Source organism: Ovis aries, chromosome 2, assembly GCF_016772045.2.
Source record: "Ovis aries strain OAR_USU_Benz2616 breed Rambouillet chromosome 2, ARS-UI_Ramb_v3.0, whole genome shotgun sequence".
Lineage (NCBI taxonomy): Eukaryota > Metazoa > Chordata > Mammalia > Artiodactyla > Bovidae > Ovis > Ovis aries.
The window spans coordinates 249,503,449-249,529,795 of record NC_056055.1 but is presented as its reverse complement, the minus strand read 5'-3'; the positions used below and the strand labels follow the sequence as shown (position 1 = coordinate 249,529,795).

General features: G+C 49.0%; 2 protein-coding genes across 6 annotated transcripts in view; one reads left to right on the top strand and one right to left on the bottom strand.

Moving 5' to 3' along the window:
• Positions 1-26,347, bottom strand: part of FBXO42 (F-box protein 42) — a 124,352-nt gene that overhangs the window by 24,628 nt on the left and 73,377 nt on the right. For 4 of the 5 annotated variants that reach the window (XM_060411540.1, XM_004005177.5, XM_042244778.1 and 1 more), the window contains 3 exons: positions 25,770-26,036; positions 23,123-23,239; positions 12,907-13,041 (listed from right to left, as the gene is read on the bottom strand). In XM_060411540.1, the coding sequence (XP_060267523.1) occupies positions 12,907-13,041; positions 23,123-23,239; positions 25,770-26,019 (502 nt within the window). In that variant the 5' untranslated portion in view covers positions 26,020-26,036. The remainder of the gene's footprint in view (positions 1-12,906; positions 13,042-23,122; positions 23,240-25,769; positions 26,037-26,347) is intronic. The other variant, XM_042244779.1, reaches the window with a different exon arrangement.
• On the top strand, positions 6,180-7,258 carry LOC105611582 (heterogeneous nuclear ribonucleoprotein R-like). The gene is given in 3 exon segments (XM_060411541.1): positions 6,180-6,465; positions 6,468-6,488; positions 6,491-7,258. Coding segments are annotated over 3 exon segments (921 nt in total). The 5' UTR covers positions 6,180-6,284; the 3' UTR covers positions 7,210-7,258.

The window sequence follows — 26,347 nt, the reverse complement described above, 5'->3', positions numbered from 1 at the left end:
ATTGAGAAACTGGCCTGATCCTGGACTGCACAGAGAGCAAACAGCCAAGCCAGCGTGCATGGGCCACAAGCTGCTGCACAGCACCGCCGAGTGCCCTGGAGAGCCACAGCGTCGTTCACGGGGAAGCAGTGAGAAGTTAACACCTTCTGTGTTCCCCCATATCGGACTAGCTCTCTAAGATTCCATTCAGGACATAACGTTAATAAGTCATACAAAATGAAGTTTACTGCGGTCCTAAAGCATGAAATGCTGTCGTGGGAGGTGAAGGGGGTGGGGCAGGGGGTTATGTGGACATCTGACAGTAACAGAAACACCGGAAGGTCTGAAAGGCTTACTGCACAAGGAATCCAAGAGCAACCAAAACCTGCTCGTCAAGATAGCCCCCACGATCCACGGGAGCTCAGGAGTCTAAGGGAAGTCCCTGCTTATTCTTAATGACACTGTGAACTTCTATCTAAAATAAGGGGGAAAAAAACTAGACGGTTTTAAGAAAGAACAGAAAAGGCTCATGGATTGGGCCAAATGAGTAACGCTGAAGGATGTAGAATTTCCAACGTGGAAGAGGTAAACTAAGGACAGATTTTAATATATTTTGATAATCAAGAAAAGATTTGCAGGGAAGTACTAATTGGGATTCTTCACAAAAGAAATATTTAAGCAGTGAAGTCAGTGATTTGTTTTTAAGACAGAAAATAGAGGCTTGAGGTGTGTTTGAAAGGCATGAAGCAGCATCCTCTTGCTACGATATGTGCCAGTTGGTAAGCATCCTCTCCTCCCCTATCTCCACAGACGGGCATTCTTAGGACGCATCTGCACATCATGTTGATTTTAGAAAAATGTATCAAGTGTTCAGATGCAAAATACTGCTGAAAAGGCAGAAGCCAACGCCTGTGGGCACACGCCTGTGGGCACACGCCTGTGGGCACACGCCTGTGGGCACACGCACGCGCTCTATTCTAACAACATTCCACACCTCACTGTGTCAGTGTCAGCGCTGACATCTGGGCCTGAGGCGGGGAGGCGCGGGGTGGTCTTTGCCAGAGCAGGCGCTCTGTCAGCTGTTTCGGTTGCCTGGTGCTGGGCACCCCAGAGGCCTTTCTGTCTTGGTGACATTACCACAGGCTCAGCGAAGGGCAGTAAACACCAGACACAGAGCAGAAAGCTTCCTCACAGGGCGCAAGAGCCCTGCGTGCCTCCCTTCTAAGGCATCACACAGAAGAGAAGCCGTGGCAGTGTGGGCACTTGTCTCTGGGCAGCTCCAGCACTCTCCAGCTTCTGAGGGGGTTCTGGCCTTCCTAAAGACGTCTGATATGACCGTTTCTTTCTCTTTTTCCTGCCCCTGACTCCAAAAGTAAACTGGCTGTTCTATGAGACTACTCGGTGATTTTGTAAGATGTGATTTTTTCCTCTTGGGGAATGGTCCTAAAGAAACAAAATTATTCCCTGCAGAGCTTCTGATTCTGGATAGTTGGAAGGATCTTGATTTTATACGATCATAATATAAGGTCATTTTATAAGGTCATAATATAAAGCAGAGATTCCGTCTTCAGCAAACTCCAGCCTGCCACCAAAAAACTTAAAAAGGCAAATCATGTTGAGATTTTAAACTTCTCTATGCTATGAAACGGTGTCTGCACTGACACGCCCTCTGCTCCTCATCCTTCCCTGACTCTGATGAGAGACATAATGGCCAGAAAGTTATTATTACTATGGCAGTAGCTCTAATAAACAGGAGAAGGCGATGGCACCCACTCCAGTGCTCTTGCCTGGAGACTCCCAGGGACGGGGGAGCCTGGTGGGCTGCAGTCCATGGGGTCGCTGAGAGTTGGACATGACTCAGTGACTTCACTTTCATGCATTGGAGAAGGAAATGGCAACCCACTCCAGTGCTCTTTCCTGGAGAATCCCAGGGGCGGGGGAGCCTGGTGGGCTGCCGTCTGTGGGATCGCCCAGAGTCGGACACAGCTGAAGTGACTCAGCAGCAGCAGCAGCAGCCTCTAATAAACACTCCCTCAAGCCGAGCGACCGGCTCAGCACCGGCAGTGCTAGATCGTGTTGCCCGTGTGTGCCCGCGCTGGGAGACGAGGCACCGCAGCCCTGCTCTCCGCAGCCCGCAGCTCCAGCCCACCCGCAGGACAAACACCAGGTAGGCCATGGCTGAGTGACAGGCCTCAGGGTATCTGGCAGCATCTCCAACACTGTCAGGATCAACACAGAAGGAAGTCTGGGGAACCTGTCACAGCCGAGAGGAGCCTAAGGAGACATGGAGACTGAATGTGATGTATCCTGCACGTAAAGTATCCTGGAACAGAAAAAGGACATTAGAATAAAACCACTAAGGAAATCTGAGTAAAGCACAGATTTCAGCTAATAAAATGTCAGCACTGGTTCATTAGCTGTCATGAATGTACTAGATGTCAACAGGAAAACCGGGTGTGAGAACTCTGTTCTAACCTGAAACGCAAAGTCCATTTAAGAAGCAAAACTGAATGGGGTGGGAGGTGGGAGGGATGCTCAAGGGGAAGGGGGGGTGTGTATACCTGTGACTCACGCTGATGTATGGCAGACACCAACTCAATACCATAAATCGAATATCCCTCAATTAAAGTAAATAAAAACAAGAGCAAACTTGATAATGTGGAACTAGAAACGGCAGGAAAAACCAACACTCACAGCCTGTCACAGCATGAGAAAGCACAGCCTTTAAAGACAGAGCCTTGTGTTCCAATCGCGGCTCCGCCACTTGCTGACGGTGTCATCTGAGGCAGATTGCCAGCTGAGTCTCTGAGCTCCTGTTTTCTCATCTGCAAGATGGGGATGACAGTAGAGCCAACCTAGCTGGGCTGGTTTGAGAGTCAGATAGTACATACGAAGAGTCTGGCAACACGTACTCTGCCTCCACACCCTTCTCCGTAGTCATTTCCTTGGAAGGTCAGCGACTCTTGACTAGGGCGCTTGTGTGCGTGCTAAGTCGCTTCAGTCATGGCCGACCCTGCGACCCTGTGAACTATATACAGCCTGCCAGGCTCCTCTGTCCATGAGATTCTCCAGGGAAGAGAACTGGAGTGGCAGCCATCCCTCCTCCCCTTGACCAGGCTCACAGGCAGCTGTTTCTAGAAAGCAATGGCTCGGACAGCAGGGAGTGGCCACTCTTAAGAACAGTTAGGGAGCCCAGTTTGGCACACACCCACCCAACAGACTGTGGTAACAAAGTGGGATCACAGTTTGCCCAGTAAGAAACCAAGAGACTTCACAGCGATCCAGGATTTCCAAATTCAGCTAGGTCTGGAATCAAGTGGGACATTTTTTTTTTTTTTTAATGCAAATCTACCACTCTATCCCCAGTCCCTTGAGTTTTTAGGTGACTGACTGTTATGAGGCTGAGGAATCTAGAATTTTAGTAAATTTCCTAGGTGATCTGCTGTGTGGTTTTACAAACAGTCGTCTTATCTTTTCCTCTTTACACAGGAAAGGAAATTGAGGCCCAGAGAATGCAGATGGGACTAACGTCAAAGGCTCGCAGCTCCAGAGCAGCAAGCACAAGACCAGAGCAGGCCTCGGGTCTGTGCACACTGATGGAGGAGCAGACCACGATGCCTTTCTCTAAAACAAAGGTCTGAACCACAGGCCATCATTTGGGATTTCATGTGTGGCTGAAAGGGAAGGAGCTGGAGGGGGAGCGTGGGGAGAAGGCAATAGGAAAATCAACTGTGCCCAGGCCTGGAGTCGACAGGCTGTGGTTTACGACATCATAGGGCTTCCCTCTGGCTCAGATGGTAGAGAATCCGCTTGCAATGTGGGAGGCCCAGGTTCGATCCCTGGGTGAGGAAGACCCCTGGAGGAGGGAATGGCAGCCCACTCCGGTATTCTTGCCTGGAGAACCCCATGGACAGAGGAGCCGGGCAAGTTTACAGTCCATGGGGTTGCAAAAAGTAGGCACAACTGAGCAACTAATACTTTCACTTTCTATATCATATCATCTATTAAACAGATGCCAAAATTAGCCTCAGTATGAATAATGGGTATTTCAGAAAGAGTGGTTTAGACATTAGTCTTTTGAAGTACCTGTCCTAAGAACTGCTTGTTTGCTTTGGGAAGTGAACACAGGCCGAGTCAAACAAAACCGATTAAGAAGGAAGGTGTTACCTTAACATAATACTAGAAGGCGAGGCATTCAGCTTCCCAGAGCCACCGGCAAAGACTACAGTGAATACCACTGTACACTGAGAATCGCTGGCCAGGAGGCCCAACGGCTCTGTTCTCTTCCACCTTCATTATGTTACCTGAGTGATAAAGCGGTCAGGAGAGAACTATCCACCCGCCAGCATCTGTTATCACAGACTCCCTGCCCCACGGATAAAGGGTCAACGCTCCTGTCCAGTCAACCCTTCCACTCGCAAAGCAGATTCTGTCTTGTCACTATTCAAAGACACTGTCCCAGCAATTACTTCTTCCTGTCTGTCCGAATCAGCTCCTCTCTCTAGATTCCCATCAGCGCATAAACGTGCTGTAAACTGCCATCTTAAAGAAAAATCCTCTCGATTCCACATTAATCTCCACTCAGCATCGCACTCTCCTGCTCTCTTTTATAGCAACACTCTTAAAGAAACTAATGGGCTGTTCACATTGCCTTCAGCTCCTCCCTTCCCCTTCTCATAAAACCATTCCGAGCAGGCCTTCATCCCTACCTCCCACTGAAGACTCTTGGCTACATTCAAAGCCAAGTCTCAGTCACTGTAGACTTGACCGCTTAGCTGCAGAGGACGCGGTCGGTGATGTCCCCCTCCCGTGGAGAGGAAGCACGTGCCCGTAGGGTAGCTGCCAAGACGCCGCACTCCCCTGATTTTCTCGTCCTGGCTCCTTCTCTGTCACACTCCACATCCAAACTGTGGACTCGATCCACTGCAGCCAACTTGTATCTTTCTGTTAATATCCTCACCCAAATCACCATCATTTCTTGCCTAGATTATTGCTGCTGCTGCTAAGTCGCTTCAGTCGTGTCCGACTCTGTGCAACCCCATGGACGGCAGCCCACCAGGCTCCCCCGTCACTGGGAATCTCCAGGCAAGAACACTGTAGTGGGTTGCCATTTCCTTCTCCAATGCATGAAAGTGAAAAGTGAAAGTGAAGCCAGTCGTGTCTGACTCTGCGTGACCCCATGGACGGCAGCCCACCAGGCTCCTCTGTCCCTGGGATTCTCCAGTCAAGAGCACTGGAGTGGGTTGCCATTTCCTTCTCCAATGCATGAAAGTGAAAAGTGAAAGTGAAGCCAGTTGTGTCTGACTCTGCGTGACCCCATGGAGGGCAGCGCACCAGGCTCCTCCATCCCTGGGACTGTCCAGGTGAGAGCACTGGGGTGGGGTGCCATCGCCTCCTCCGAGATTACTGCTACCATTTCTTAACTGACCTCATCTCCACACCTGCCGTCTTACAGTCTTCTCAGCAGCCTAAGAGACTAGCCATTTCACTCAAAGACTGTTACGAAGCCCACAGAGCCCTGAAACAGCCAGAAGCCTTGGTGTGCAGCAGCCTCTCCTGCATCAAGCTCTCCGAGCGCAGCCTCCTTTGTGCACTCCGCTCCAGCCACAGAGGACCCCTCATTATCCCCGGACTGTCCCAGGCACACGTCCGCCCCGGAAGCCCCACGCTGCTCGCTCTCTGGAAGGTTCCAGATGCCCACGCGGCTCGCCCCGTGCCCTCCCGTCTGTGCTGTGCTGCCGCCGTCTCCGCGAGTCTGCCCCGACCCCTAGTTGTGGTCTTCCCTGTTCCTCATCCCCCTGCTATGCTCGAGCGTTGTTTCAAGAGCATCACTCATCTTCTCTTATGTTATGTACTTGTCATTTTAAATTGCCTTCCCTTATTTGTGGCTCAGCCGGTAAAGAACCCGCCTGCAATGCGGGAGACCTGGGCTTGATCCCTGGGTTGGGAAGATCCCCTGGAGAAGGGAACAGCTGCCCACTTCAGTATCCTGGCCTAGAGAATTCCACGCACAGTTCAGGGGGTTGCAAAGAGTCGGAGAAGACCGGGTGACTGTCACTTTCCTCCATTTGAGTTTAATCTCCGTTAGGGGCACGATTTTTGTCTTTTTATTCACTCATGAATCTCCAGCATCTGAAGGAATACTGGGCAGAGAGTAAGCAATCCCTGATCATCTGCTGCATGAACAAAATGAAGAACGAGGGAGGGGGTGGTGCGCACGCCATTTCTAGTCGTTTTCAAAGCGCCTCGCGCTGGCTCTCACGGGCCCGGCCACCGGCCGCAGCTCTGCCCCGCAGCATAATAAAATGGCTAACCGGGTGAACGGTAGTGCGGTACAGTTAAAAGCAGAGGAGGAACCAATGGATACTCCCAGTGTAACCCACACAGAACACTCCAAGACACTGGTAGAGGCAGGCCTCCCTCAGAAGGCGGCAGAAAGGCCTGATGGAATATTTCAGACAGGGTTGGCAGTTTACGTCGATCTTGATGAAGGGCAATTGATGCTCTCAGGGATTTAATGGAGAAGGAGCTCTGTCTGTACTACAGCAGTTCAGGGAAAGTGACTTATCACATGTTCAGAACAAAAGGGCACCTTTATGTGGGCTTCTGAAGACCCACAGGCAAAGGGAGAAACAGGGGAGCAAGGCGCAAGAGTCCACGAAGGGACCTGACGAAGCAAAGGTCACGGCGTTGCTTGAAAGGACCGGTTATGCCTTGGCTGTAACCACAGGACAGAGGAAGTATGGTGGTGCTCCCCCAGACAGTGTGTGCTCTGGTGTGCAACCTGGACTTGGAACAGAAGTCTTTGTAGGTAAAATACCAAGAGATTTACACGAGGATGAACTGGTGCCCCTTTCTGAAAAGGCTGGTCCCATTTGGGCTCTGCGTCTTATGACGGATCCACTGTCTGGTCAGAGCAGAGGGTCTGCATTCATCACCTTCTGCGGAAAGGAAGCCGCACAGGAAGCCGGTGAGCCGTGCGGCAGCTATGGAATTCGCCTGGCGAACACCTCGGAGTGTGCATTTCTGCGGCAAACAACAGGCTTTTTGTTGGATCAATTCCAAAGAATAAGACTAAAGAAAACATTCTGGAAGAACTCAGTAAAGTCACAGAGGGTTTGGTGGATGTTATTCTCCATCATCAACCCGATGACAAAAAGGAGAGTCGGGGGCTCCGCTTCCTTGAGTATGAGGACCACGAGTCAGCAGCACCAGCCAGACGCCGGCTGATGAGTGGAAAGTGGAAGTGTGGGGAAATGCAGTCCCGGCTGGATGGGCTGACCCTGCGCAGGAGCCAGATCCCAGCTGGATGGGCTGACCCTGCGCAGGAGCCAGATCCAGAAGTCACGGCTAAGGTGAGAGTTTCATCTGTGAGAAACTCGGCTACTGCAGCGACAGGAGAAATACCGGAAAAGTCATTTTCTGAATTTGGAAACCCTGAAAGAGCGACGAAGTTGAAAGATTATGCATTTGTTCATTCCGAAGACAGAGGAGCAGCTGTTAAGGCCACGGGTGAAATGAATGGCAAAGAAAGAAACAGAAGGAGAAGAGACGGAAACAGTCTCAGCCAAGCCACCAGACAAGAAAAGGGAAGAGCGCCCAGCTGCGAGACAGGCCCCCAGGAGTGCTGCGCATGAAGGCTAGCACTGTCACCCTCCCTGCGCACGCCACCTCCAATCAGAGGTCGGGGTCGTGGTCGGGGGAGAGGTGGATACGGCTACCCTCCAGATTACTATGGTATGAAGATCACTATGATGATTACTATGGTTATGATTTCACGACTATCGTGGAGGCGATGAAGATCCCTACTACGGCTATGATGATGGCTACGCAGTAAGAGGAAGAGGAGGAGGAAGGGGAGGGCGAGGTGCTCCACCACCACCAAGGGGGCGGGGAGCACCACCTCCAAGAGGGAGAGCTGGCTACTCACAGAGGGGGGCACCTTTGGGACCACCAACAGGCTCTAGGGGTAGCAGAGGGGGTCCCGCACAACAGCAGAGAGGCCGTGGTTCCCGTGGATCTCGGGGCAACCGTGGGGGCAATGTAGGAGGCGAGAGAAAGGCAGACGGGTACAACCAACCTGACTCCAAGCGCCGTCAGACCAGCAACCAACAGAACTGGGGTTCCCAACCCATCGCTCAACAGCCGCTTCAGCAAGGTGGTGACTATTCTGGTAACTATGGTTACAATGATGACAACCAGGGATTTTTTCAGGACACTTATGGGCCACAGTGGAAACAGACAAGTGAGGGCTTGAAAGTGATACTGACAAGATACGGCTGGCCCTAGATCTACACCCTTCAAGAAACTGGCTCATCTGGCTCATCTCTAAGTAGCGGTTTGCTGCCATTTGTATTTGGCTGAAGAAATCACTATTGTGTATATACGCAAGTCTTTTTATTTTTTCCTCTTTTCATAAATGCTCTTGGACATTATTGGGCTTGCAGAGTTCCCTTATTCTGGGAATTACAATGCTTTTATCATTTCAGGCTTCATTTTAGCTTCAAAACAAGCTGAGCACACTGTTAAAATCATGATTTTGCAGAACCTTTGGTTTTGGACAGTTTCATTTTTTGGATTTGGGACAGCTTACACAGAGGTATGGAGTATGCTGTAAATAAAAATACAAGCTAGTGCTTTGTCTTAGTAGTTGGAAGAAATTAAAAGCAAACAAATTTAAGTTTTCTTGTATTAAAAATAACCTATGATTGTATGTTTTGCATTCGTAGAAGTAGGTCAACTGTGTTTTTAAACTGTTATAACTTCACACCTTTTTGAAACCTGCCCTACAAAATTTGTTTGGCTTAAACGTCAAAGCCGTGACAATTTGTTCTTTGATGTGATTGTATTTCCAATTTCTTGTTCATGTAAGATTTCAATAAAACTCAAAAATCTATTCAAAACAAACAAACCAAAAAAAAACAAAATGAAGAGTGACCGCAGAACTACCTGAGCAGAAGGGCTGCGCCCCGCCCCCCCCCCGCCCCCACCGCGGGGAGCCAAGCTTCCACCTCACACGCCAGCCTCCCCAGAGCAACCAATTATTTGATGCCACCACTTCAATGTTTAAAGAGATCAAAAAAAACAAAACTCTTCCAAATATTTATCCTGTTTTAACAAATGGCCCCACTATCTACCTAAGTGTACCTAAGTCAGCCTTGATTGCCCTTCTCACCCTCCCATATCTAATCCATCAAGAAGTCCCATCAATTTTAACAGAAAAACTCAGCGCAGATTCACTCTCTTCTATCTCCACTGCTGCGACCCTGGTCCAAGGCATCCCATGCTCCCACCGCCGCTATTCCGACAGCCGCCTGTCTGTTTTCTCTGCTCCATCTTCTTGCCCTCCTTTAATCCATCTCTTAAATAGCAGCAGCAGCGTTCCTTACACTGTCTGCAGGGCCACAGCGCCCTTGGCGCCCATCTGCACCCCAGCCCCGCCTCTGCCGCCACCCTGCTCCTTACGCTGCGCCCACAGGGCCGCTTCCCGCTCCTGCAACACGTCCTGCCCTCCGCAGGCGCCACCTTCCCCGCCCTGCACCCTGCACCCTGCACCCGTCATGTCGCGGCAGAAGAGGCTGTCTCCCTTGCTCATTTTACGTCTCACTCCTCGCTTCCTTTATGTGTTTACTGTTTCTTCCCCATTACAGTATAAGCTCCACGAAGGCAGGACTCACCTACCCTCGTGTATAAGGGAGGAAGTGTCGGAGAAGCGCCACAGGTCCACCGGAAGAGCCGTCATCGCAACACTCATCACCACCGGCCTCCCTGCAGAGGCTCCTCCTCCTCTCATTTCCAAAGAAACGCAGGACAAGCTTTTGTTGACAAAACACATTATTTCCAACTGCTATGGACCGGGCTGCATCCTTCCCAAACCCACATGCTGAGTCTGAATCTCAGGGCGATGGCACACCAAGATGAGCGCTTTGGGAGATAATCTGGTTTACAAAAAGAGGAGGAGACACCAGAACTCACTCTCGGCTACGTGGACACAGAACAAGCTGCCTGGTTCTCTGAGAGCCAGGAAAAGAGCCTTCCCCAGCCCCTGGACCTCAGACTCCTGGCCTCCAGAACTGTGAGAAGTAAGTTTCTGGGGCTGAAGGCCCCCAGACTGCCGTATTGTGTTATGGCAGCCTGTGCTAAGACACCAAGCCAAATGAGATGCTCCAGGCTCCTGCGCAATACAGCCAAGCACACAGGTGAAAGGCACCTGACACAGCGGCGCTCTGCATCGAGACTCGGCTCCCAGCGCCAACTGCTCCGCTGTCTGTGTGATGCTCTCTTCCAAAGAGCTAGCCCTGAAGACTGAGCACGGGGACAGCTGCCACTCTGGACGCGCTTCATCTGCAGACACTCAAATGCTGGAAGACGTCGCATCTGGTACCAAAGGGCAGTAGGCAGCACCCTCCCCTCGGGCACCATCCAACTCACCCACCTCCAAGCGCTCAAATGGGCGAGTCAGGCACACCAAGACGTACCAACAACTGTGTTTTATTCAGAAAGAATCACTGACGTTTGACTGGGACTCATGACAGCAGAGAGGAGCATCCCAGGCAACCTTCCCACGGGCTCTCCGCCTCAGTGAGGCTCCCATGTGTTTCTGTGTGAACGTGCTCAGTCGTGTCTGACTCTCTGTGACCCTGTGGACGGTAGCCCGCCAGGCTCCTCTGTCCGTGGGGTTCTCCAGACAAGACTGCTGGAGTGGGGTGCGATTTCCTCCTTGAGGGCTCTTCCCAGTCCAGGGACTGAACCCACACCTCTTGCGCCTCCTGCACTGGCAGTGTGCCACCTGGGAAGCCAGCAGTCTCACAGAACTCCTAATTAAGCTGCTGGCTTCTTTCTTAAACTTAAACTAGACATTTCAAAGAGCTCAGTCCCCACTCCCCCCACCACCCCACAAAAAACTAGCCTCTAACTGTAGATCAGAGTGATCCAGAAACTAGATTCTTTGAGATATTCTGTTAGAAAATTACTTTTAAACTTCTAGGAGCCAATATGTTTTAGAAAAGGGAACAGTCCAACACTGTGTTTCTTTTTAAAATTCAGATCAGTTATAAAATCTGCATTACAAAGACAGTTATTTCTCTGATACTTCTACCTAGGGGATTCAAAGTATAGTCTTTAAACTTAGTAGTTAACAACAACAAAAATGCCATGTTTATCTTGTAAAGAAAAATAAGGAAAAATAAGCAAAGTAGACGCCAACAGGCTATGACGGCCCCCAAGTCCACATGTGCAAGAAAGAGAAGACCCACACCAAACTGTCGACGGCATGAAAGTGCTCATTGCTCAAGTGGCATTCGACTCTTTGCGACCCCATGGACTGGGGCCCGCCAGGCTCCTCTGTCCACGGGGTTCTCCAGGCAAGACGACTAGATTGGGTAAGCCAGTCCCTTCTCCAGGGACTCTTCCTGACCCAGGTCTCCTGCACCACAGGCACCAGGGAAGCCCCAAAGGCGGGAGCTTGGTCACGAAACAGAGAAAGGCGGTATTGGCATTTTGTTACCGGGACATCAAAGCTCTGAAATGGGGCCTGGACAGTAAGTACAATGGCAGTAAGATGCTTAAGCTAAAAAGACCCTCTGCATTTTAGAATCCATGATTCTAAGTATTCATCAACGCTGTGTTAAGTGCAACAGGGGTTACAAAGTGCTAGAAAGAGAGAGAAACGCTCCAAAGTACAAAGTTCTGAAGGCTCTAAAACCGTCCTAACATGCAAAGCATTTTAAAGCTTAGCACCCTCTCATCTTTCCGATAACTTCCCAGGGTCCCACGTGCTCACGCGCAGCCCCCGCTCCGCGCGCCTGCTGCCACTCTGTGCTCCCCTCCCCGCCGCCTGCCGCAGAGGAAGCAGCAGGGGCTACCGCGCTGGGGAAGCAGCGCGCAGCGTCCTCTCATAAAGAGATTCTACGCGCCTGGCTGAGACATTCAGAGCAGTCATCACAGGAACACGGGGAAACACAGAGCAGCTCGCTCAGCTCGCTTAAAATCAGGATCTTCTGATCCGCTGCACACTTCGCCCAGAGAGATACGGTCACTCGGTCATCGTTACATGCAGAATTGGTGATTTTTGCCAGGAAATGAAACTGACGTCGCCTCACTCTTAGTCCAGTGCCCTTTCTAATATACCATGTTGCCTTCCATTTAGTAATCAAAGCAAACAAGACCTAAATAAGTACGATGAATCGCAACCCTGCGAGGCCAAAAGAAGACTGTTTGGGAAAAGCTTGCCAACAAGCTGAGCAGGGCGCTTCACACTCAGCGGACGCCATTCGCCCGTCACCCGAGCCCTCCAAGCCTGTAACTGCATTTTCAAGCCACTCCGCTTCGCGTGCAGAAACAACTGTGTGTGCGCGCGCGTCTTTCTTCCCCAAGAAAGGCGAGGTCAACAGAGAAAGTGACCCGGCAGCTTCCTGCATGGATTCTGGCGCAGTGGGACAATGTGGGGCTGCACCAGCTGTGGAATCTCCCCACACTCCTGCGCAGTTAGGAGGAGCCAGCAGAGGCATGTTCACACACTCCCCAGACACCTGAGCTGGCAACAACAGGCGACATTCAGAGACCTCAGCCCTGGGACAGTCGCTTCTGTCAGCCAGCTACAGTTCTCACGACGGGCTGCTGTCTTACTCCAGCTGCATACCAAAGAGCAGATCACACCTGCACAAGGACTCGCGAAAGCCGCACAAATGCACTCACACGGCGGTGCAGCAGCTCCGGCCGGGCGCCCGCACCAGCGACGCAGTAAAACTCAGAACGAGCGCAAAGGCCGCACACAAGCACGCCACTCTTTAGTGTTTACAAGCAGATCTGGCAGAGGACCTGCGGCCCCAGCAATCTGTTCTTGAGACCAACACCGAAACGATCATGAGTGTCCGTGCAAAGCGAGTTACCTGGTGAGGCGGCAAAGAGCAGCATGTTCTCTCTCACCTGAAGCCAAAGGTCGGATCCACTCTTTGCTATTTAGGTCAAGTCGCCAGAGGTCATTGAAGGCAGCATTGCAACTGCTCTGGGTACAGCCTCCAAACACATACATAGACTGATTAGCATCGTAATAGCACGCACCTAGAAAGAAAACAGGCAATGAGCAACTGGTGTCGGATTTGGAAGGTGCTCTAACACCGTAACTGCAGTCTGTATCTTTCAAAGACCAATCATTTCACGCATGTCGTAGCTGTTACCAGGTGCCAACCTTCCTATAACCAGCCTCGTGTCTTCAGCTTCATCAACACTACATTAACCTTTAAGGACCAGAGAGAAGCTATGGAAATGTTATTTCTGAGCACACTAAGCAGGCTGCCGGTGATATTACGTAAGAGCATTATTCTAGCAAGAGCACACGAGAATGTGGATTCAGACTGCTCAATGAGTGGAGGGCCAGCACAGCGCCATGACCAGCCTGAGCCTGCACCGCCATCCTCGCGGGCCAGAGGGGAGTGGCACTGCCAACGGCGGGCTCTGGGTCCTCCCACCGCTCCCCGCCGCTCCTCTCACTGCTGTTGCTTTCAAATGAGATGTGAAGAAACGAAACAATAAACACGACTTTCTATGAAAGAGAATCACAGAAAATAATTTTAATCAATGCCACAAGGTAACCACACATACGGAGCCAGAGTAGCTTGGGGATCTCGGAGGTCGTGTGGTCCCGAAACCACCAAGAGGGAAAAGCGTGAAAGTCATTAAGCTCCTAGGTGTGTCCAGAAGCCACCAAAGCTGACTGTTCGGTGCTGAACAGAAAACCAACGCGTAAGTACCACGTGAAAAGCACCAGCGTCGGCCTTGCCTGGTGGTGCAGCGGATAGGAACCGCTTGCCAGTACAGGGGACACGGGGTCACCCCTGGCCCGGGAAGACTCCACACGCCTTGGGTGACGACAGTCCCGCACCACGAGTGCTGGAGCCCCAGCTGCTGAGCCCACGCGCTCGGAGCCCCGCTCCACAAGAGAAGCCGGCGCACAGCAGCAGAGACCCAGCACGCCAGAAGCACACACACACTGTCAATAAGTCAACAAAGAGCACCGAGGTCTCTAAGAAACGCCTTTTTAACCAGGTGATCATATACACCTCACCAGCAGACACTATTCTGAAGGCAAAAGGCTGGCTGTGAGAGGGGCTGTTCCCCTAACACCAGGAAGACCAGAGCCGGAGCCTGGACAAGACACGTGGAAGCTCAGCTCCACCACCATGCTTCCCAGAGGGCGCACGCAGCCTCTATCCTGTGGGAGAGATGGCCATGCTCCTCACAGCTCTGCATTCACCATCCTGGGTTTTAGGGGAAAGAGCGGAGCAAAACTATTCATCCATTCCATGCACATCAGTGGGAAAACCAGACCTCCCCAAGGGAAACTAGGCTAAAGCATTAAGCATCACGGAAAAGGAAGCAGAAAGGGAAAAGAAACTCAGAGGTTCGGCCCACTAGGGCGGCATGGCTTTGGTGATCACCCAGCCCATCGGTAGGTCCAGCTCAATTCCGTCCACCACTGTTCTTAAGATCTCTTCTGAACTCTGGCACCATTACTCAAGCTCAGAAAAAGGGAAGTGCTGCTGCCATAATCAACCTCTTGTGATACACAAACGTTCTGGGAATAACCCTCCTTTCCTATTTTTTCTAAACTCAGCCCACTTGATAGGCCTTTAAGGACTCTCCACACTAGGAAAGCCACATCTGAAAATTGGATGAGTTAAGAGATAATAAAAGCAATGTGTTCAGTCACTTATACCCTGTAGCCTCAGCCAGTGGAAGGAGTGAATCCGAAACATCTGACCTCTGCTGCTGCTGCTGCTAAGTCACTTCAGTCGTGTCCGACTCTGTGCGACCCCATAGATGACAGCCCACCAGGCACCCCCGTCCCTGGGATTCTCCAGGCAAGAACACTGGAGTGGGTTGCCATTGCCTTCTCCAATGCAAGAAAGTGAAAAGTGAAAGTGAAGTCGCTCAGTCGTGTCCGACCTTCAGCGACCCCACGGACTGCAGCCCACCAGGCTCCTCCGTCCGTGGGATTTTCCAGGCAAGAGTGCTGGAGTGGGTACCATTGCCTTCTCCGATCTGACCTCTAACAATGCACAATAACAGAGCTACAGACTTTTCAAATTAACAAAGAAATTAAAGAAACTAGAGATATTAGGAAATGAAATGCCGTTTAATCGTCAACAGGCTCACATCTGCAGAACACTTAATTACTCCCAGAACTCAAACATGCTGCGATGGAATACGAAGGGTGACATGACTGCACGCTTCCCACTACTCTCTTTTTTATTTTCTGATGGTTTCATGCAGCTTGAGGGATCTCAGTTCCTTGACTAGGGACTGAACCTAGGCCCCCCACCAGGGAATTTCCCCTCTGACTTTCTTTGCCTTGAAAACAACTTGCAATCCATAACTAAACCAGCTTTTACATTAACACCCCAATAAGAAAGGCTACTGAGGAGTGTAATCCTGGGAATTCCTTGGCAGTTCAGTGGTTAGGACTTCATGCTTCCACTGCCCCCTAAACTGTGTGGCCCCCCAAGAGGGAAAATTCTATGTAATTCCATTGCTCATGTTTCAGAGTTGTTAACCACTGCAAATAACAATGGATCGAGTTAGATGACATTCAACAAACAAAAAGGATAATCACTGAAGCCACGCTTTAATCTCCACTAGAGCCATTAAGCTTCCAGTATCTTGGTCTTTTTATACCTTTTTTGAACTAGCTACTCCAACAAATCAGGGCAATTTTAAACTGACCTGACTGGTGCCCAGCATAAGAGAACATTCTATTCCTCTGGATAATCCAGAACCCCAGAACAGAAATTAGCCACGCCCCTTGTCTTCTGAAACTCTAACTGAGGTCCATTATAACAACGTTTGATAAGACAGATCCATGATTTCATAACTAAACCAGTCAGGGGCTCATTTATGTCCCACTATTTCTCAAAGACCAGCTCTTGGCAGCTGCTTAAAGAACACGGCGCCTTTATTTTTCAGAGGCAGCAAACATTCTTCTGCTCTGTTTGGATTGAAAACCTAGCCAGCAGCTGGCCCCGTGAGGCCTTCGCCACGTGTATTCCAACCCTATACTAAACTAAGGCAAATGGCATTTTCCTGGTCTCTTTGAGCAAACAAAGGCTCCTGGAAGAGGAAGACACAGCCCAAACTCTATGCTAAGCTGATGGGACTGAAACGACAAGTTTCACACACTGTATTTTCAACATCCAGCAGGCGTTATCAACAAAGCTTGGAGAGGAAGAGAGTCAATTTAGGCAGCTATGTTTAGAACTCAGACATAATGAGAATGAGAAAACAGCCATCAATAATACACTCAAATATTTTAAGCATCCTATTGAACCATGTTTGTCTATTTTTATTTAAGACGCTGACGTGTTGGCCTGAGTGGGGGTTGGGGACCCAACAAATTCAATGGGCCTTTTAGAAAAAACTAAGGATTTAAGCAAATACCAGCGCTCAAGCAGATATTTCCTTTCACCAAAGTTCTCCACCCAAACAGAACATTTTCCTTTCAGAACACGCAGACCATTGGAATGTGCTATACAGAAGTTACTGTCCACTGTACGGTATGATTTCCCTGCTAAAAAAATATTAGTAACATTGAGAATGTGATCATTCCAACTGCTAAATCTCTTCAGATTTTCTGAAATGTGCTTGACTGCTCCATGAACAACTCCTAAAGTCACACGCCTCAAGTTAAAATCTAGGAATTCCTGTTTGAAGACAAATCCAACACTCACAATCACACACAGTAAGCACAGTTTTCAGTGTTCTGAGTACTTTCCTGCTACACTCTCATTCCCTGAAGTTCAAGGTCGCCCAGTTGTTTCATACTTTCCATGGCGCCTGGTAGTCACTGAATGCGCACGGAACTCCGACTTTTGCACTTTCAGAGGTGAAGTTCCCTTGTATCCTCTCTCGTCTCCAGGGAAAGGTCCTGAGGCATTTATCCCACGCTTAGGCTGTCCCATGTCTAGCATCTACACGCCAGGACATACGGGTAAGGCCTGTAATTGCATAGCTATGGAGTAAGACGGGTTGGTTACCCAGTCTGGGCCTGCTGGTGTTGCAGGAGCGAGATTAGCATGTGTATGGAATGACTCGACCATATATGCAGCCTGAACACCAAAAGGCTTTTCAAAACATAGTGCTGGGGACTCAACAGACCCCTATGTCCGTCTGAAGGGACATTCTACCTTAGCCAAGAGCTGCACGTCTGGCCACACAAACACTCATCGAGTAACTAGGGGAACTGGCTTCATTTACTTCCCCTGCATCTTCTGTCTTGACTTTTACATAAGAAAGAAGCACTAGTGCTCATATCTTTGTTACACAATTCCACAGAATTGATAGATGTCAACTATGAACCGGGTGTTCTGAAAGGGGCACAAGATGTCTAAGACATGGGACCAGAGTGTCCCCAAGGAGACAAGTACCTTGTGGAGGAAACACCATCATTGTCGTTATCGCTCTGCAGGTTAAATATTTCTACAATGTTTCCTCAATTAAATCTCCTCGTAACCTGTGCACAAACAGAATCCGTTATACGCATTTTCTGGAAATGTGGATCAGAGAAGCCGAGGAACCCGCTTCCCAAGTCTAAAGCTCTTCTTTGCCATGTGGTCTCCTTGCACAAAGAATTACTGTAAAAGGCAGACGGTCATAAGCATTAAGAGGAAGGTATGGAGAGCGTACTCAGGCAGCACAAGCAGAGAAAGGGAAGAGCTTAATCTCCACACGGGGCAACTTGAAAATAGCGTGAAAGAAGGTGGCTTTCGGCTTTGTCTCCTAGATGGGTTTTAGAGGTCAGGGCATTTTCTGTCAATTAAGAAAGGGGGAACATATCTAGGGGCTAAAAAGGAAAGGGAGGGGAAGGGAAATGAAATCAGAGCATCTAAGCAAAGCCACCAAGTAGGGAATTTCAGACAAACACAGAATCTTGTGTGGGTGGAGCCTAACTGCGTAAGGATGCCGCAGTGAGTCAGGCTGAAAAGGCAGGCTGGGGCCTCGAAGGCCACCGGAGGGGAAGCTTCCACATGCAGTGCAGAAAGGCTGAGGCCTTTTGGCAGAGGAGTTATGCGGCTGGTTTTACGTCTTAGATTTGCAGTGCTTCCCAGCACGGGGTGCCTGTCACTCTGAACAGGTCAGTTCTTTGAGTGCGGGATCATCCCATTCACTACAGGACATTCAGCAACCCTGGTCCTTGCCTACTAACTGCCTGTGGTACTGTCCAGTCAAGACAGTAAGCAATGACCTTGCATATCTCCAAATGCCCTAGGAGGTGGCACTGTCCCAGGTTTCAGGGACGGCTGCCAACAGTGTCTAGACCAGGTTCAGATGAAGAGACAAGGTAAGAAGACTGTTTAGAAAAGACTTAGGGGGACTTCCCTCTCAATCCTCGGAGCAGGCAGTGGCACCCACTCCAGTGCTCCTGCCTGGAGAATCCCATGGGCGAAGGAGCCTGGTGGGCTGCAGTCCATGGTGTCGCTGAGGGTCGGACACGACTGAGCGACTTCACTTTTACTTTTCACTTTCCTGCACTGGAGAAGGCAATGGCAACCCACTCCGGTGTTCTTGCCTGGAGAATCCCAGGGATGGAGGAGCCTGGTGGGCTGCCATCTATGGGGTTGCACAGAGTCGGACACGACTGAAGCGACTCAGCAGCAGCAGCAGCCCTCTCGATCCTGTGGTTAAGACTCCACGCTTCTGCAGGAGATACAGGCGTGATCTCTGGCCGGGGAAGTAAGATGCTGCAATGTGGGAGGGAGAGAGGTGAGGGAGGAAAGGAGGAAGAAAAGACTTAGCAAAGATGGGATGATTAAGTCATACGTGTGAGTAATGAAAGATCTGAGACAGACTGCAGAGACAGAACAGGGTCAGCAAGGTTCGACTTCTGTTGCTGAGGGAGGGAGAGGAACTGAGCGTGAAACCAAGCTTTCAAGTTTGTACAACAGAGAGAATGATAGTGCCATTCATAACTTAAGGAGAGAAGAGAATTTGGGGGGAAACTATGCAATTTGGTGATGGGCAGGGAAGCCTGGCATGCTGCACTCCACGGGTTTGCAAACAGTCGGACACAACTGAGCGACTGAACTGAACTGAATTCTAGGTTCTGCTCAAAATCCTTCAAGCTAGGCTTCAGCAGTATGTGAACTGAGAACTTCCAGGTGTACAAGCTGGGTTTAGAAAAAGCAGACGATCCAGAGATCAAATTGCCAACATTCACTGGATCATGGAGAAAGCAAGGGAATTCCAGAAAAACAACTACTTCTGCTTCATTGACTACACAAGCCTTTGACTCTGTGGATCACAACAACTGTGGAAAACTCCTAAACATATGGGCGTATATACATTTTACGGATGAGGAAAGTGTCGATCAGAGCAGCCAAGGAACTTAATTCCCAAATCAAAAGTTTTTCTTTAGCATGCAGCCTCTCCTACACAGATAATTATGGTAAAAGGCAGATGGTAATAAACATTAAGAGACAGACTACCTTACATGTCTCTTGAGAAACCTCCGTGTGAGTCAAGAAGCAACAGTTAGAATCAGACATGGAACAGATGAGAGGTTCACAATTGGGAAGGAGTTCAACAAGGCTCTATATTGTCACCCTGCTTATTAACTTACATGCAGAGTGCATCACGCGACACGCTGGGCTCGAGGAAGCACAAGGTAGAATCAAGACTGCCGGGAGGAACACCAGCACCCTCAGAGACACGATGGTACGGCTCAAATGGCAGGGAGTGAAGAGAAACTAGAGTTTCTTGATAATGGTGAAAGTAGAGAGTGAAAAAGCTGGCTTGAAACTCAACATTCAGAAAACGAAGATCATGGCACCTGGTCCCATCACTTCATGGGAAATAGATGGTGAAACAGTGGAAACAGTGGCAGGCTTTATTTCGGGGGACTTCAAAATCACTGCAGATGGTGACTGCAGCCATGAAATTAAAAGACGCTTACTCCTTGGAAGGAAAGTTATGACCAACCTAGATAGCATATTGAAAGGCAGAGACATTGCTTTGTCAACAAAGGTCCGTCTAGTCAAGGCTATGGTTTTTCCAGTGGTCATGAATGGATGTAAGAGTTGGCCTGTGAAGAAAGCTGAGTGCCGAAGAATTGATGCTTTTGAACTGTGGTGTTGGAGAAGCCTCTTGAAGGTCCCTTGGACTGCAAGATCAAACCAGTCAATCCTAAAGGAAATTAGTCCTGGAAGGACTGATGCTGAAGCTGAATACTTTGGCCACTGATGCAAAAACCTGACTCACTAGAAAAGACTCCGATGCTGGGAAACAGTGAAGGCAGGAGGAGAAGGGGAAGACAGAGGACAAGATGGTTGGATGGCACCAGCAACTCAATGGCCATGGGTTTGAGCAAGTTCTGGGAGATGGTAAAGGACAGAGAGGCCTGGCGTGCTGCATTCCACGGGGAGGCAAAGAGCTGGATACAACTGAGCAATTAAACAACAAAGGGTTCCAACACTACTTGTTTCAAAACACCATCCTCAGGCTTCCGCTGGTAGTTAATATTTAAGACGCCACCTGGCAATGCAAGGGACACCAGTTCGACCCCTGGTTCAGGAAGATCCCACGTGCCTCAGAGCTCCTAAGCCCGTGCACACCACCACTCAGCCTGCATTCTGGACCACTCGAGCCCCACCTACTGTGCCACGGCACTTAGAGCTGCTCCAAGCAATGGAGCCCGGGCACCGCCTCCAGAGCGAGCCCTCTTCCTGCGGCAACAAAGGCCACCACAGGCAGGAACAAATGAACCTCGTCTCCGCTCCTCACTCCAAGCACCTGCAGATAACTGAAGCCACCCCTCCTCCAACAATAAATACTGGACCTAATATGGATCCTCCCATCATTTCATTGTTTTCAGCAAGGATTCATCTAAATTTTACTGCAAAGTATACATCTATGAACTCCTGAAAACATTTGAGACTCTTTCAAAACTATTTTTAGCATCATAACAAGTAGCAGCAGCTGAAGAAGCAGTCCTTGTCTTTTCGCTGCGCTGCCAGCTGTGCACACGGTGCCCAAGTGGCACCGGGGGACTGCTACAGCTGACGCTCAGGGCAAGGGCATGCACGGCACGGCCACGCTCACAGGCGGAGACCAGCGGAAGCCAGTCCTGACCGCACAGACCCCCCAACGCGTCTCACAGACACCTCCCTCCCCCGAAGTCCGAGCAGCGTACTTTTGAGATCTACTGCTCAGGGGGTTTACAACAGCAAGAGTAGAAACAGCTCCCCAAGAGAACTGACAGCAGCCAACACCTCGACTCATTCCTCTGATCTGCTCAGACTCAGTTCACAGACGGCAACGAGCCCTCACGTTTCACTGAACACCTCTGGACGTGAGGGCGCGGCGTATGGTCTGCGGCAGCCAACCTCCAAGAGACCGCCACGGGTCCCCACCGCCTGGCACTGCACCCTCGGTGAGCCCCGGTGTGACCCACAGGACAGAGCAGAAAGGACGGGGCTCGCTTCAGAGGTCAGGTTGTAGGAAACAGCACGGCCGCCAGCTCAGCGTCTCTGCGTCTCGCTCGGATCAGTCATTTCGCGGGAAGCCCGCTGCCAAGTCGTGAGCAGCTCTGTGCAGAAGTCCACGCGGTAAGGAGCCGAGTCTTCTCTCAACAGTTACTAAGTGAGCCTGGAGACAGACGCCCCAGGCGTCGCTGGAGCGCTCAGGGGCCGGGAGCCCTGGCTAACAGACTGGCTGTAACCTCATGAGAGACCCTGACTCAGAGCTTCCCAGCTGAGCTACTCCCAAATTCTTGACCCTGAGGAACTGTGAGATAATAAACCTTGTTTTAAGTTGGTAACTTTGCGAGTAATTCTTATGTAACACTGATAACCAATAACTCTCCTTCCCCTCAAATTTCAAAATATGGCTTAAAAAAAGAGACACAAATATAAAAGTTAACAGTGAAAGACAATATGAGTTAGGTGCCAAATCAGTATTCCAGACAGAAGTTCAGATCAGGAAAATTTTTTCTGTGGCCCAGAGAGTTGAGAAAAGCTTTCCCCAAAGAGCTAGAGCTTAAACTGAGCTTTCAAGAAGAAGCAGGCTTCAGCTAAGCGGACGAGAATACTCCAGGGAGGAAGAAATGAGCACAGCAAAAGGACACCTTAAAATGAGGTGAGCTCTTGGGAAAAGTCACGAGATGAAGAAGTAAATGTAGAAATAAGTCGGCTTAAAGAGGGTTTTAAATATGACTAAGTTTAGCTTTTACCACTGGACAGACACTCAAGGTTTCTGAATAGGCAAGTAATCTAACTAAAGCAGTAATTCCGAGAACTTTCTGAAAGGCTTCCCTCTCTTCTCAATGAACTTTTGTAAAACCGAATATGTGAACACCTTTACTGGCCTCCAGCGCAACACAGCTCAGGCTCACTTCCACGGTGGACAGGAACCAACAATGGGCTTCCCCTGGTGCCTCAGGGCAAAGCAGTCGCCTCCGGAATGAAATGATACTGGGAAGTCCCTGGCGGTCGTGGTTAGGACCCAGTGCTCTCATTGCTGGGGCCTGGGTTTCATCGCTGGTCAGGGAACTAAGACCCCATAAGGTGTGGGGCCCGAGTCAAAGGAAAACATACGTAAAGTGGCATCTATAAAAATCAGCTACAATGGAGAGTTAATTCCAGAATAAGTCGGAGCTCTAAATTATGTCTATTTGCCAGAACATTTTATTTATAATTTTATTACTTAAATTTGTATTTTATAATCAATATCCTTCATGTTCAGAATTTGTGTGTGACCCCAGTCAAATTCCGTGTTTGCCGAACACACACCATGTTAAAATAGAGAGCTCTTGCTAAACTGAGGCTGCTCCCGAAGCAGGGTCACAGAAGCGCCCTCACGCGCACCTTCCCTCCACCCTCTCTCACCCGATGTCAAGTGTTTGGAAGCCCAGGCCCTCGACCTCTGGAGTACAGACACTGGGAAAACCCAGCGGAAAAGCAGAGCATAAAATTGCACCACAGAGCCTACAGTACTGTTAGGCTCACGCTCTTCCCTACTCTGGCTGTAAAATTAATATGAATCCTCATTTATATTCCCTTCATTAAAAACGTCAGACAAAACACAATCCTCAAAAATAGTTTTTGCAAACATGACCGCCGGCAAGACGGGACCTGCTTTCAGGATAAATACTTACTGTGTGAGAACCGCTGGGTGATGGGGGTCCCGGGATAAGGGTATGTCCGACTCTCCCACTGGATGTTTCCTTCCTGAACAGCCTTTATGAAACCATGGTAACACTGGTGAGCTACACCTAAAGACAAAAATAACCAATGCCTCAGCCTGGACTCTTCACTTATAAACCAAACTATTAAAACTGAATCTATTGTCTTATCACTTTTTTAAGATGTAAGTTTCTTTGCGGAACTCCAAATTTCTTTGATTTTCTTTCATTCAAAGACAGAAAACAAAATCACATAAGCTCAAAACTGGAAGATCTAATCTTTAGATTTTACCAAGGTTAAATGACTCCCTCAAGGTGACAAAATCAGCTCACACTTTAACTCTGCTCCACTTATGCCACATCATAAGGAAACATATCAAAATAATTGGTGCTACTTACTCCAAAACAAAGAGACTTGGGAGATAATTTAGTTTTGTGAGAAAAAATACAGTAAAACAATCTCTGAAATATAACAGCTGTTTAGTAAATACCTATGGTTAGACCACGGATTCTCTGTAAAACAAGGAGATAATAACTAGCTGACAGTGGATTACGAAATGATGAATTTATAACTGAGGAAAGCTGTTTAAAAAAAAAAATCAGAGTTTTTACTATAATGCTGGATACATGTCATTATATACATGTCCAAAGTCACAGGATGTACCCCCTAAGGTAAACTGCAGATTTTGAGTGACAATGATACATCAGTGTTATCAATGCAGGATCATCAATCGTAAAACGTACCACTCTGGTGAGGATGCTGAAAGCGGGAGAGGCTGTGCGCGTCTCGGGGCAGAGGGTATACGGGAAATCTATGACCCGCGCAATTTTGCCGTGAACCCAAAAACCACTTAAAAAAAAATAAAGTCCATTTTTTTAAAAAGTGAGAGCTTCATACTTCTGGAACAATCTGTTTTTCCAACACATGAAATTACTATCTTATTTCAAAGAGAAGCGTTTTGAATGAAGTGTACAATCAATTATTTACACTTTGAGAGAATGTCATTCTCGAATTTATGCCACCTTGTGGATCCTTAAGTAGGATCACAGAACATGTTTTCCGGTGATGACCATTCTCCCTTGGCTGAACTCACAACAGATAAGAACTGGAATATTAAAAAGACATGACCATTTTCAATGGGTGACCATACTGCCGACTATACACTGGTGAAGTAACACAAATTTTCAAGTCCTGGATTGAGGTGAGGCCGTAGTGAATAAAAGACAGAGACATAATGATCGAGGGGAGAAAACCCTGTGCTGGCAGTGACTCCCCCAGAAGATCCAAGACTGAACACTACGTCAAGGTTCTTTTCTCTTGAAAAAGAAAAGAGAAACGATAAGAATGCCAAGAATAAATAAGCATCTTTGATTAGATCGCCACCCCCATGTATGACTCTTCCTCCTCTATTTTCGAGGTGACACCATCCACCTCCGTAGTGCAGGGAGCCAGCCTCTCCTGCAGAGTCCACTAGCTCTGCAGCAGAAGCAGGCTGCGCACGCCGACGCCACCAGGTGTGAGCAGATGCGCGCAGGCCTGGGGCAGCTTCCGCACAGCCGGAGGGCCCGGGGCAGCTTCAACTCAGCCGGCCCTTATTAGCCGTTGAGGCTGCACTCCAGACAACTGATAAAGACCCTACTCCTCAGAGAACCTCTCTGGTTCTAGGAAAGATTTTAAGACTGATGCTGATCTAAACCTTTTCCCTCTCTCTTCTCTCTGGCTGCCTTGCTCACATCAGCAAAGAAAAAGTCAATACAACCCTTGCTTTGATCAAAGACTATTCAACTGGCTTGGCCATCTTCATTAAAAAAAAAAAAAAGGCCCTTTCTACCTAAAACAAAAATGACTGTTATTAATTCAAAATACAGGGGACTGCACTGATGGTTCAGTGGTTAAGACCACTCTCCAGCACAGGGGTGCAGGTCTGATCCCTGGCCAGGGAGCGAAAGACCCCACATGCCTCACGGTCAAAAAACCAAAAACAGAAGCAATATTGTAACAGATTCAATGAAGACTTTAAAAATGGTCCACACAAAAAAATTTTTGAAAAAATATATATAATTAGTAACTTCAACATTTAGTTAAAGCTGAAATCTTGATTAGAAAATGGAGGGGGAAAAAGGGAGAAATACATTTTAAAAAGTAAAATACACACATAGGACCTGGGCTGTTTAGACATAAAATCAAGCATCAAATGCTTTCATAACTCCACACCTACCATAAACAGCTACTTTAAGCTATTCACAGGTTGCTAGGTCAACTGCAAAGCGGTCACGACAGTCTTGGCAATGTGAGAGTTGTATGGAGGTTAGCTCTTACCGTCAATCCACGCTCATCCCTACTCTGCCTATTCCAGAATAATGCAGTTTACCGGATCAACTCCAGGAATATGCAGGAAAGAATCCTCATTTTAAAACTTCAAGCTGGATTAAAAACTACAGCATTCAAGTTGTTCATAAAACTAGGCAGGATAAAGAGAAAGGAAAATGTACAGGGCGAACTGTCTACCGCTGTTTCAGAACCACGGTGAACGGAAGGGAGGAAACAATGGAACAGAGATTAAAAATCATTCAAAGAAATCTTAAATGGGTAAATAAACCTGTGCCCTTTCCAAAGTACCTTTAATCAGTCGATACCACTGCTTGCAGACGAGGGCTGCAGTTTTGTGCTCCTGGTATGGGGAGAGGAAGGACAGGATATACTCCAAAACCTCTTCTGGCAGCTCAGACATGGACCTGTTATGCCGAGTCTCCTCGGCCTCCAGCGCCGCGCGGAGCTCCGCATCTTGCTCCATGGCCCCTTCCAGCACGCTCTCCTCTTGGTCCACAGCCATGAAGCTGTCGTCTTCGCTGTCCGAGGAGCTGGCCATGACATCCCACGTGACAGCTGCAGCGGGAGAGAAGCACACGCCAGGGCACACTTTCTCAAGTTCTGAACTAGCTCAGCGCTTGCAGCCATGCTGGGCACGACCTCTTTCAGATGCTCAGAATGAAACCTGTCCTTTAGCACTTCCCCACACTAGCCGCGAGCGACCTTAATTTGTCAGGCACACCTCAAATGCCAAGCCCATCCCAAATATCTAAGAAATCTCTAGAGGCTTCTGATAGTGCTTTTTTCCCTCTTCACTGAAAACCTAGAGTGTCAGCCAAGTTCCGGTACAACCATAAAACCAAAAGACTTGTTCTCAACAACTCCTC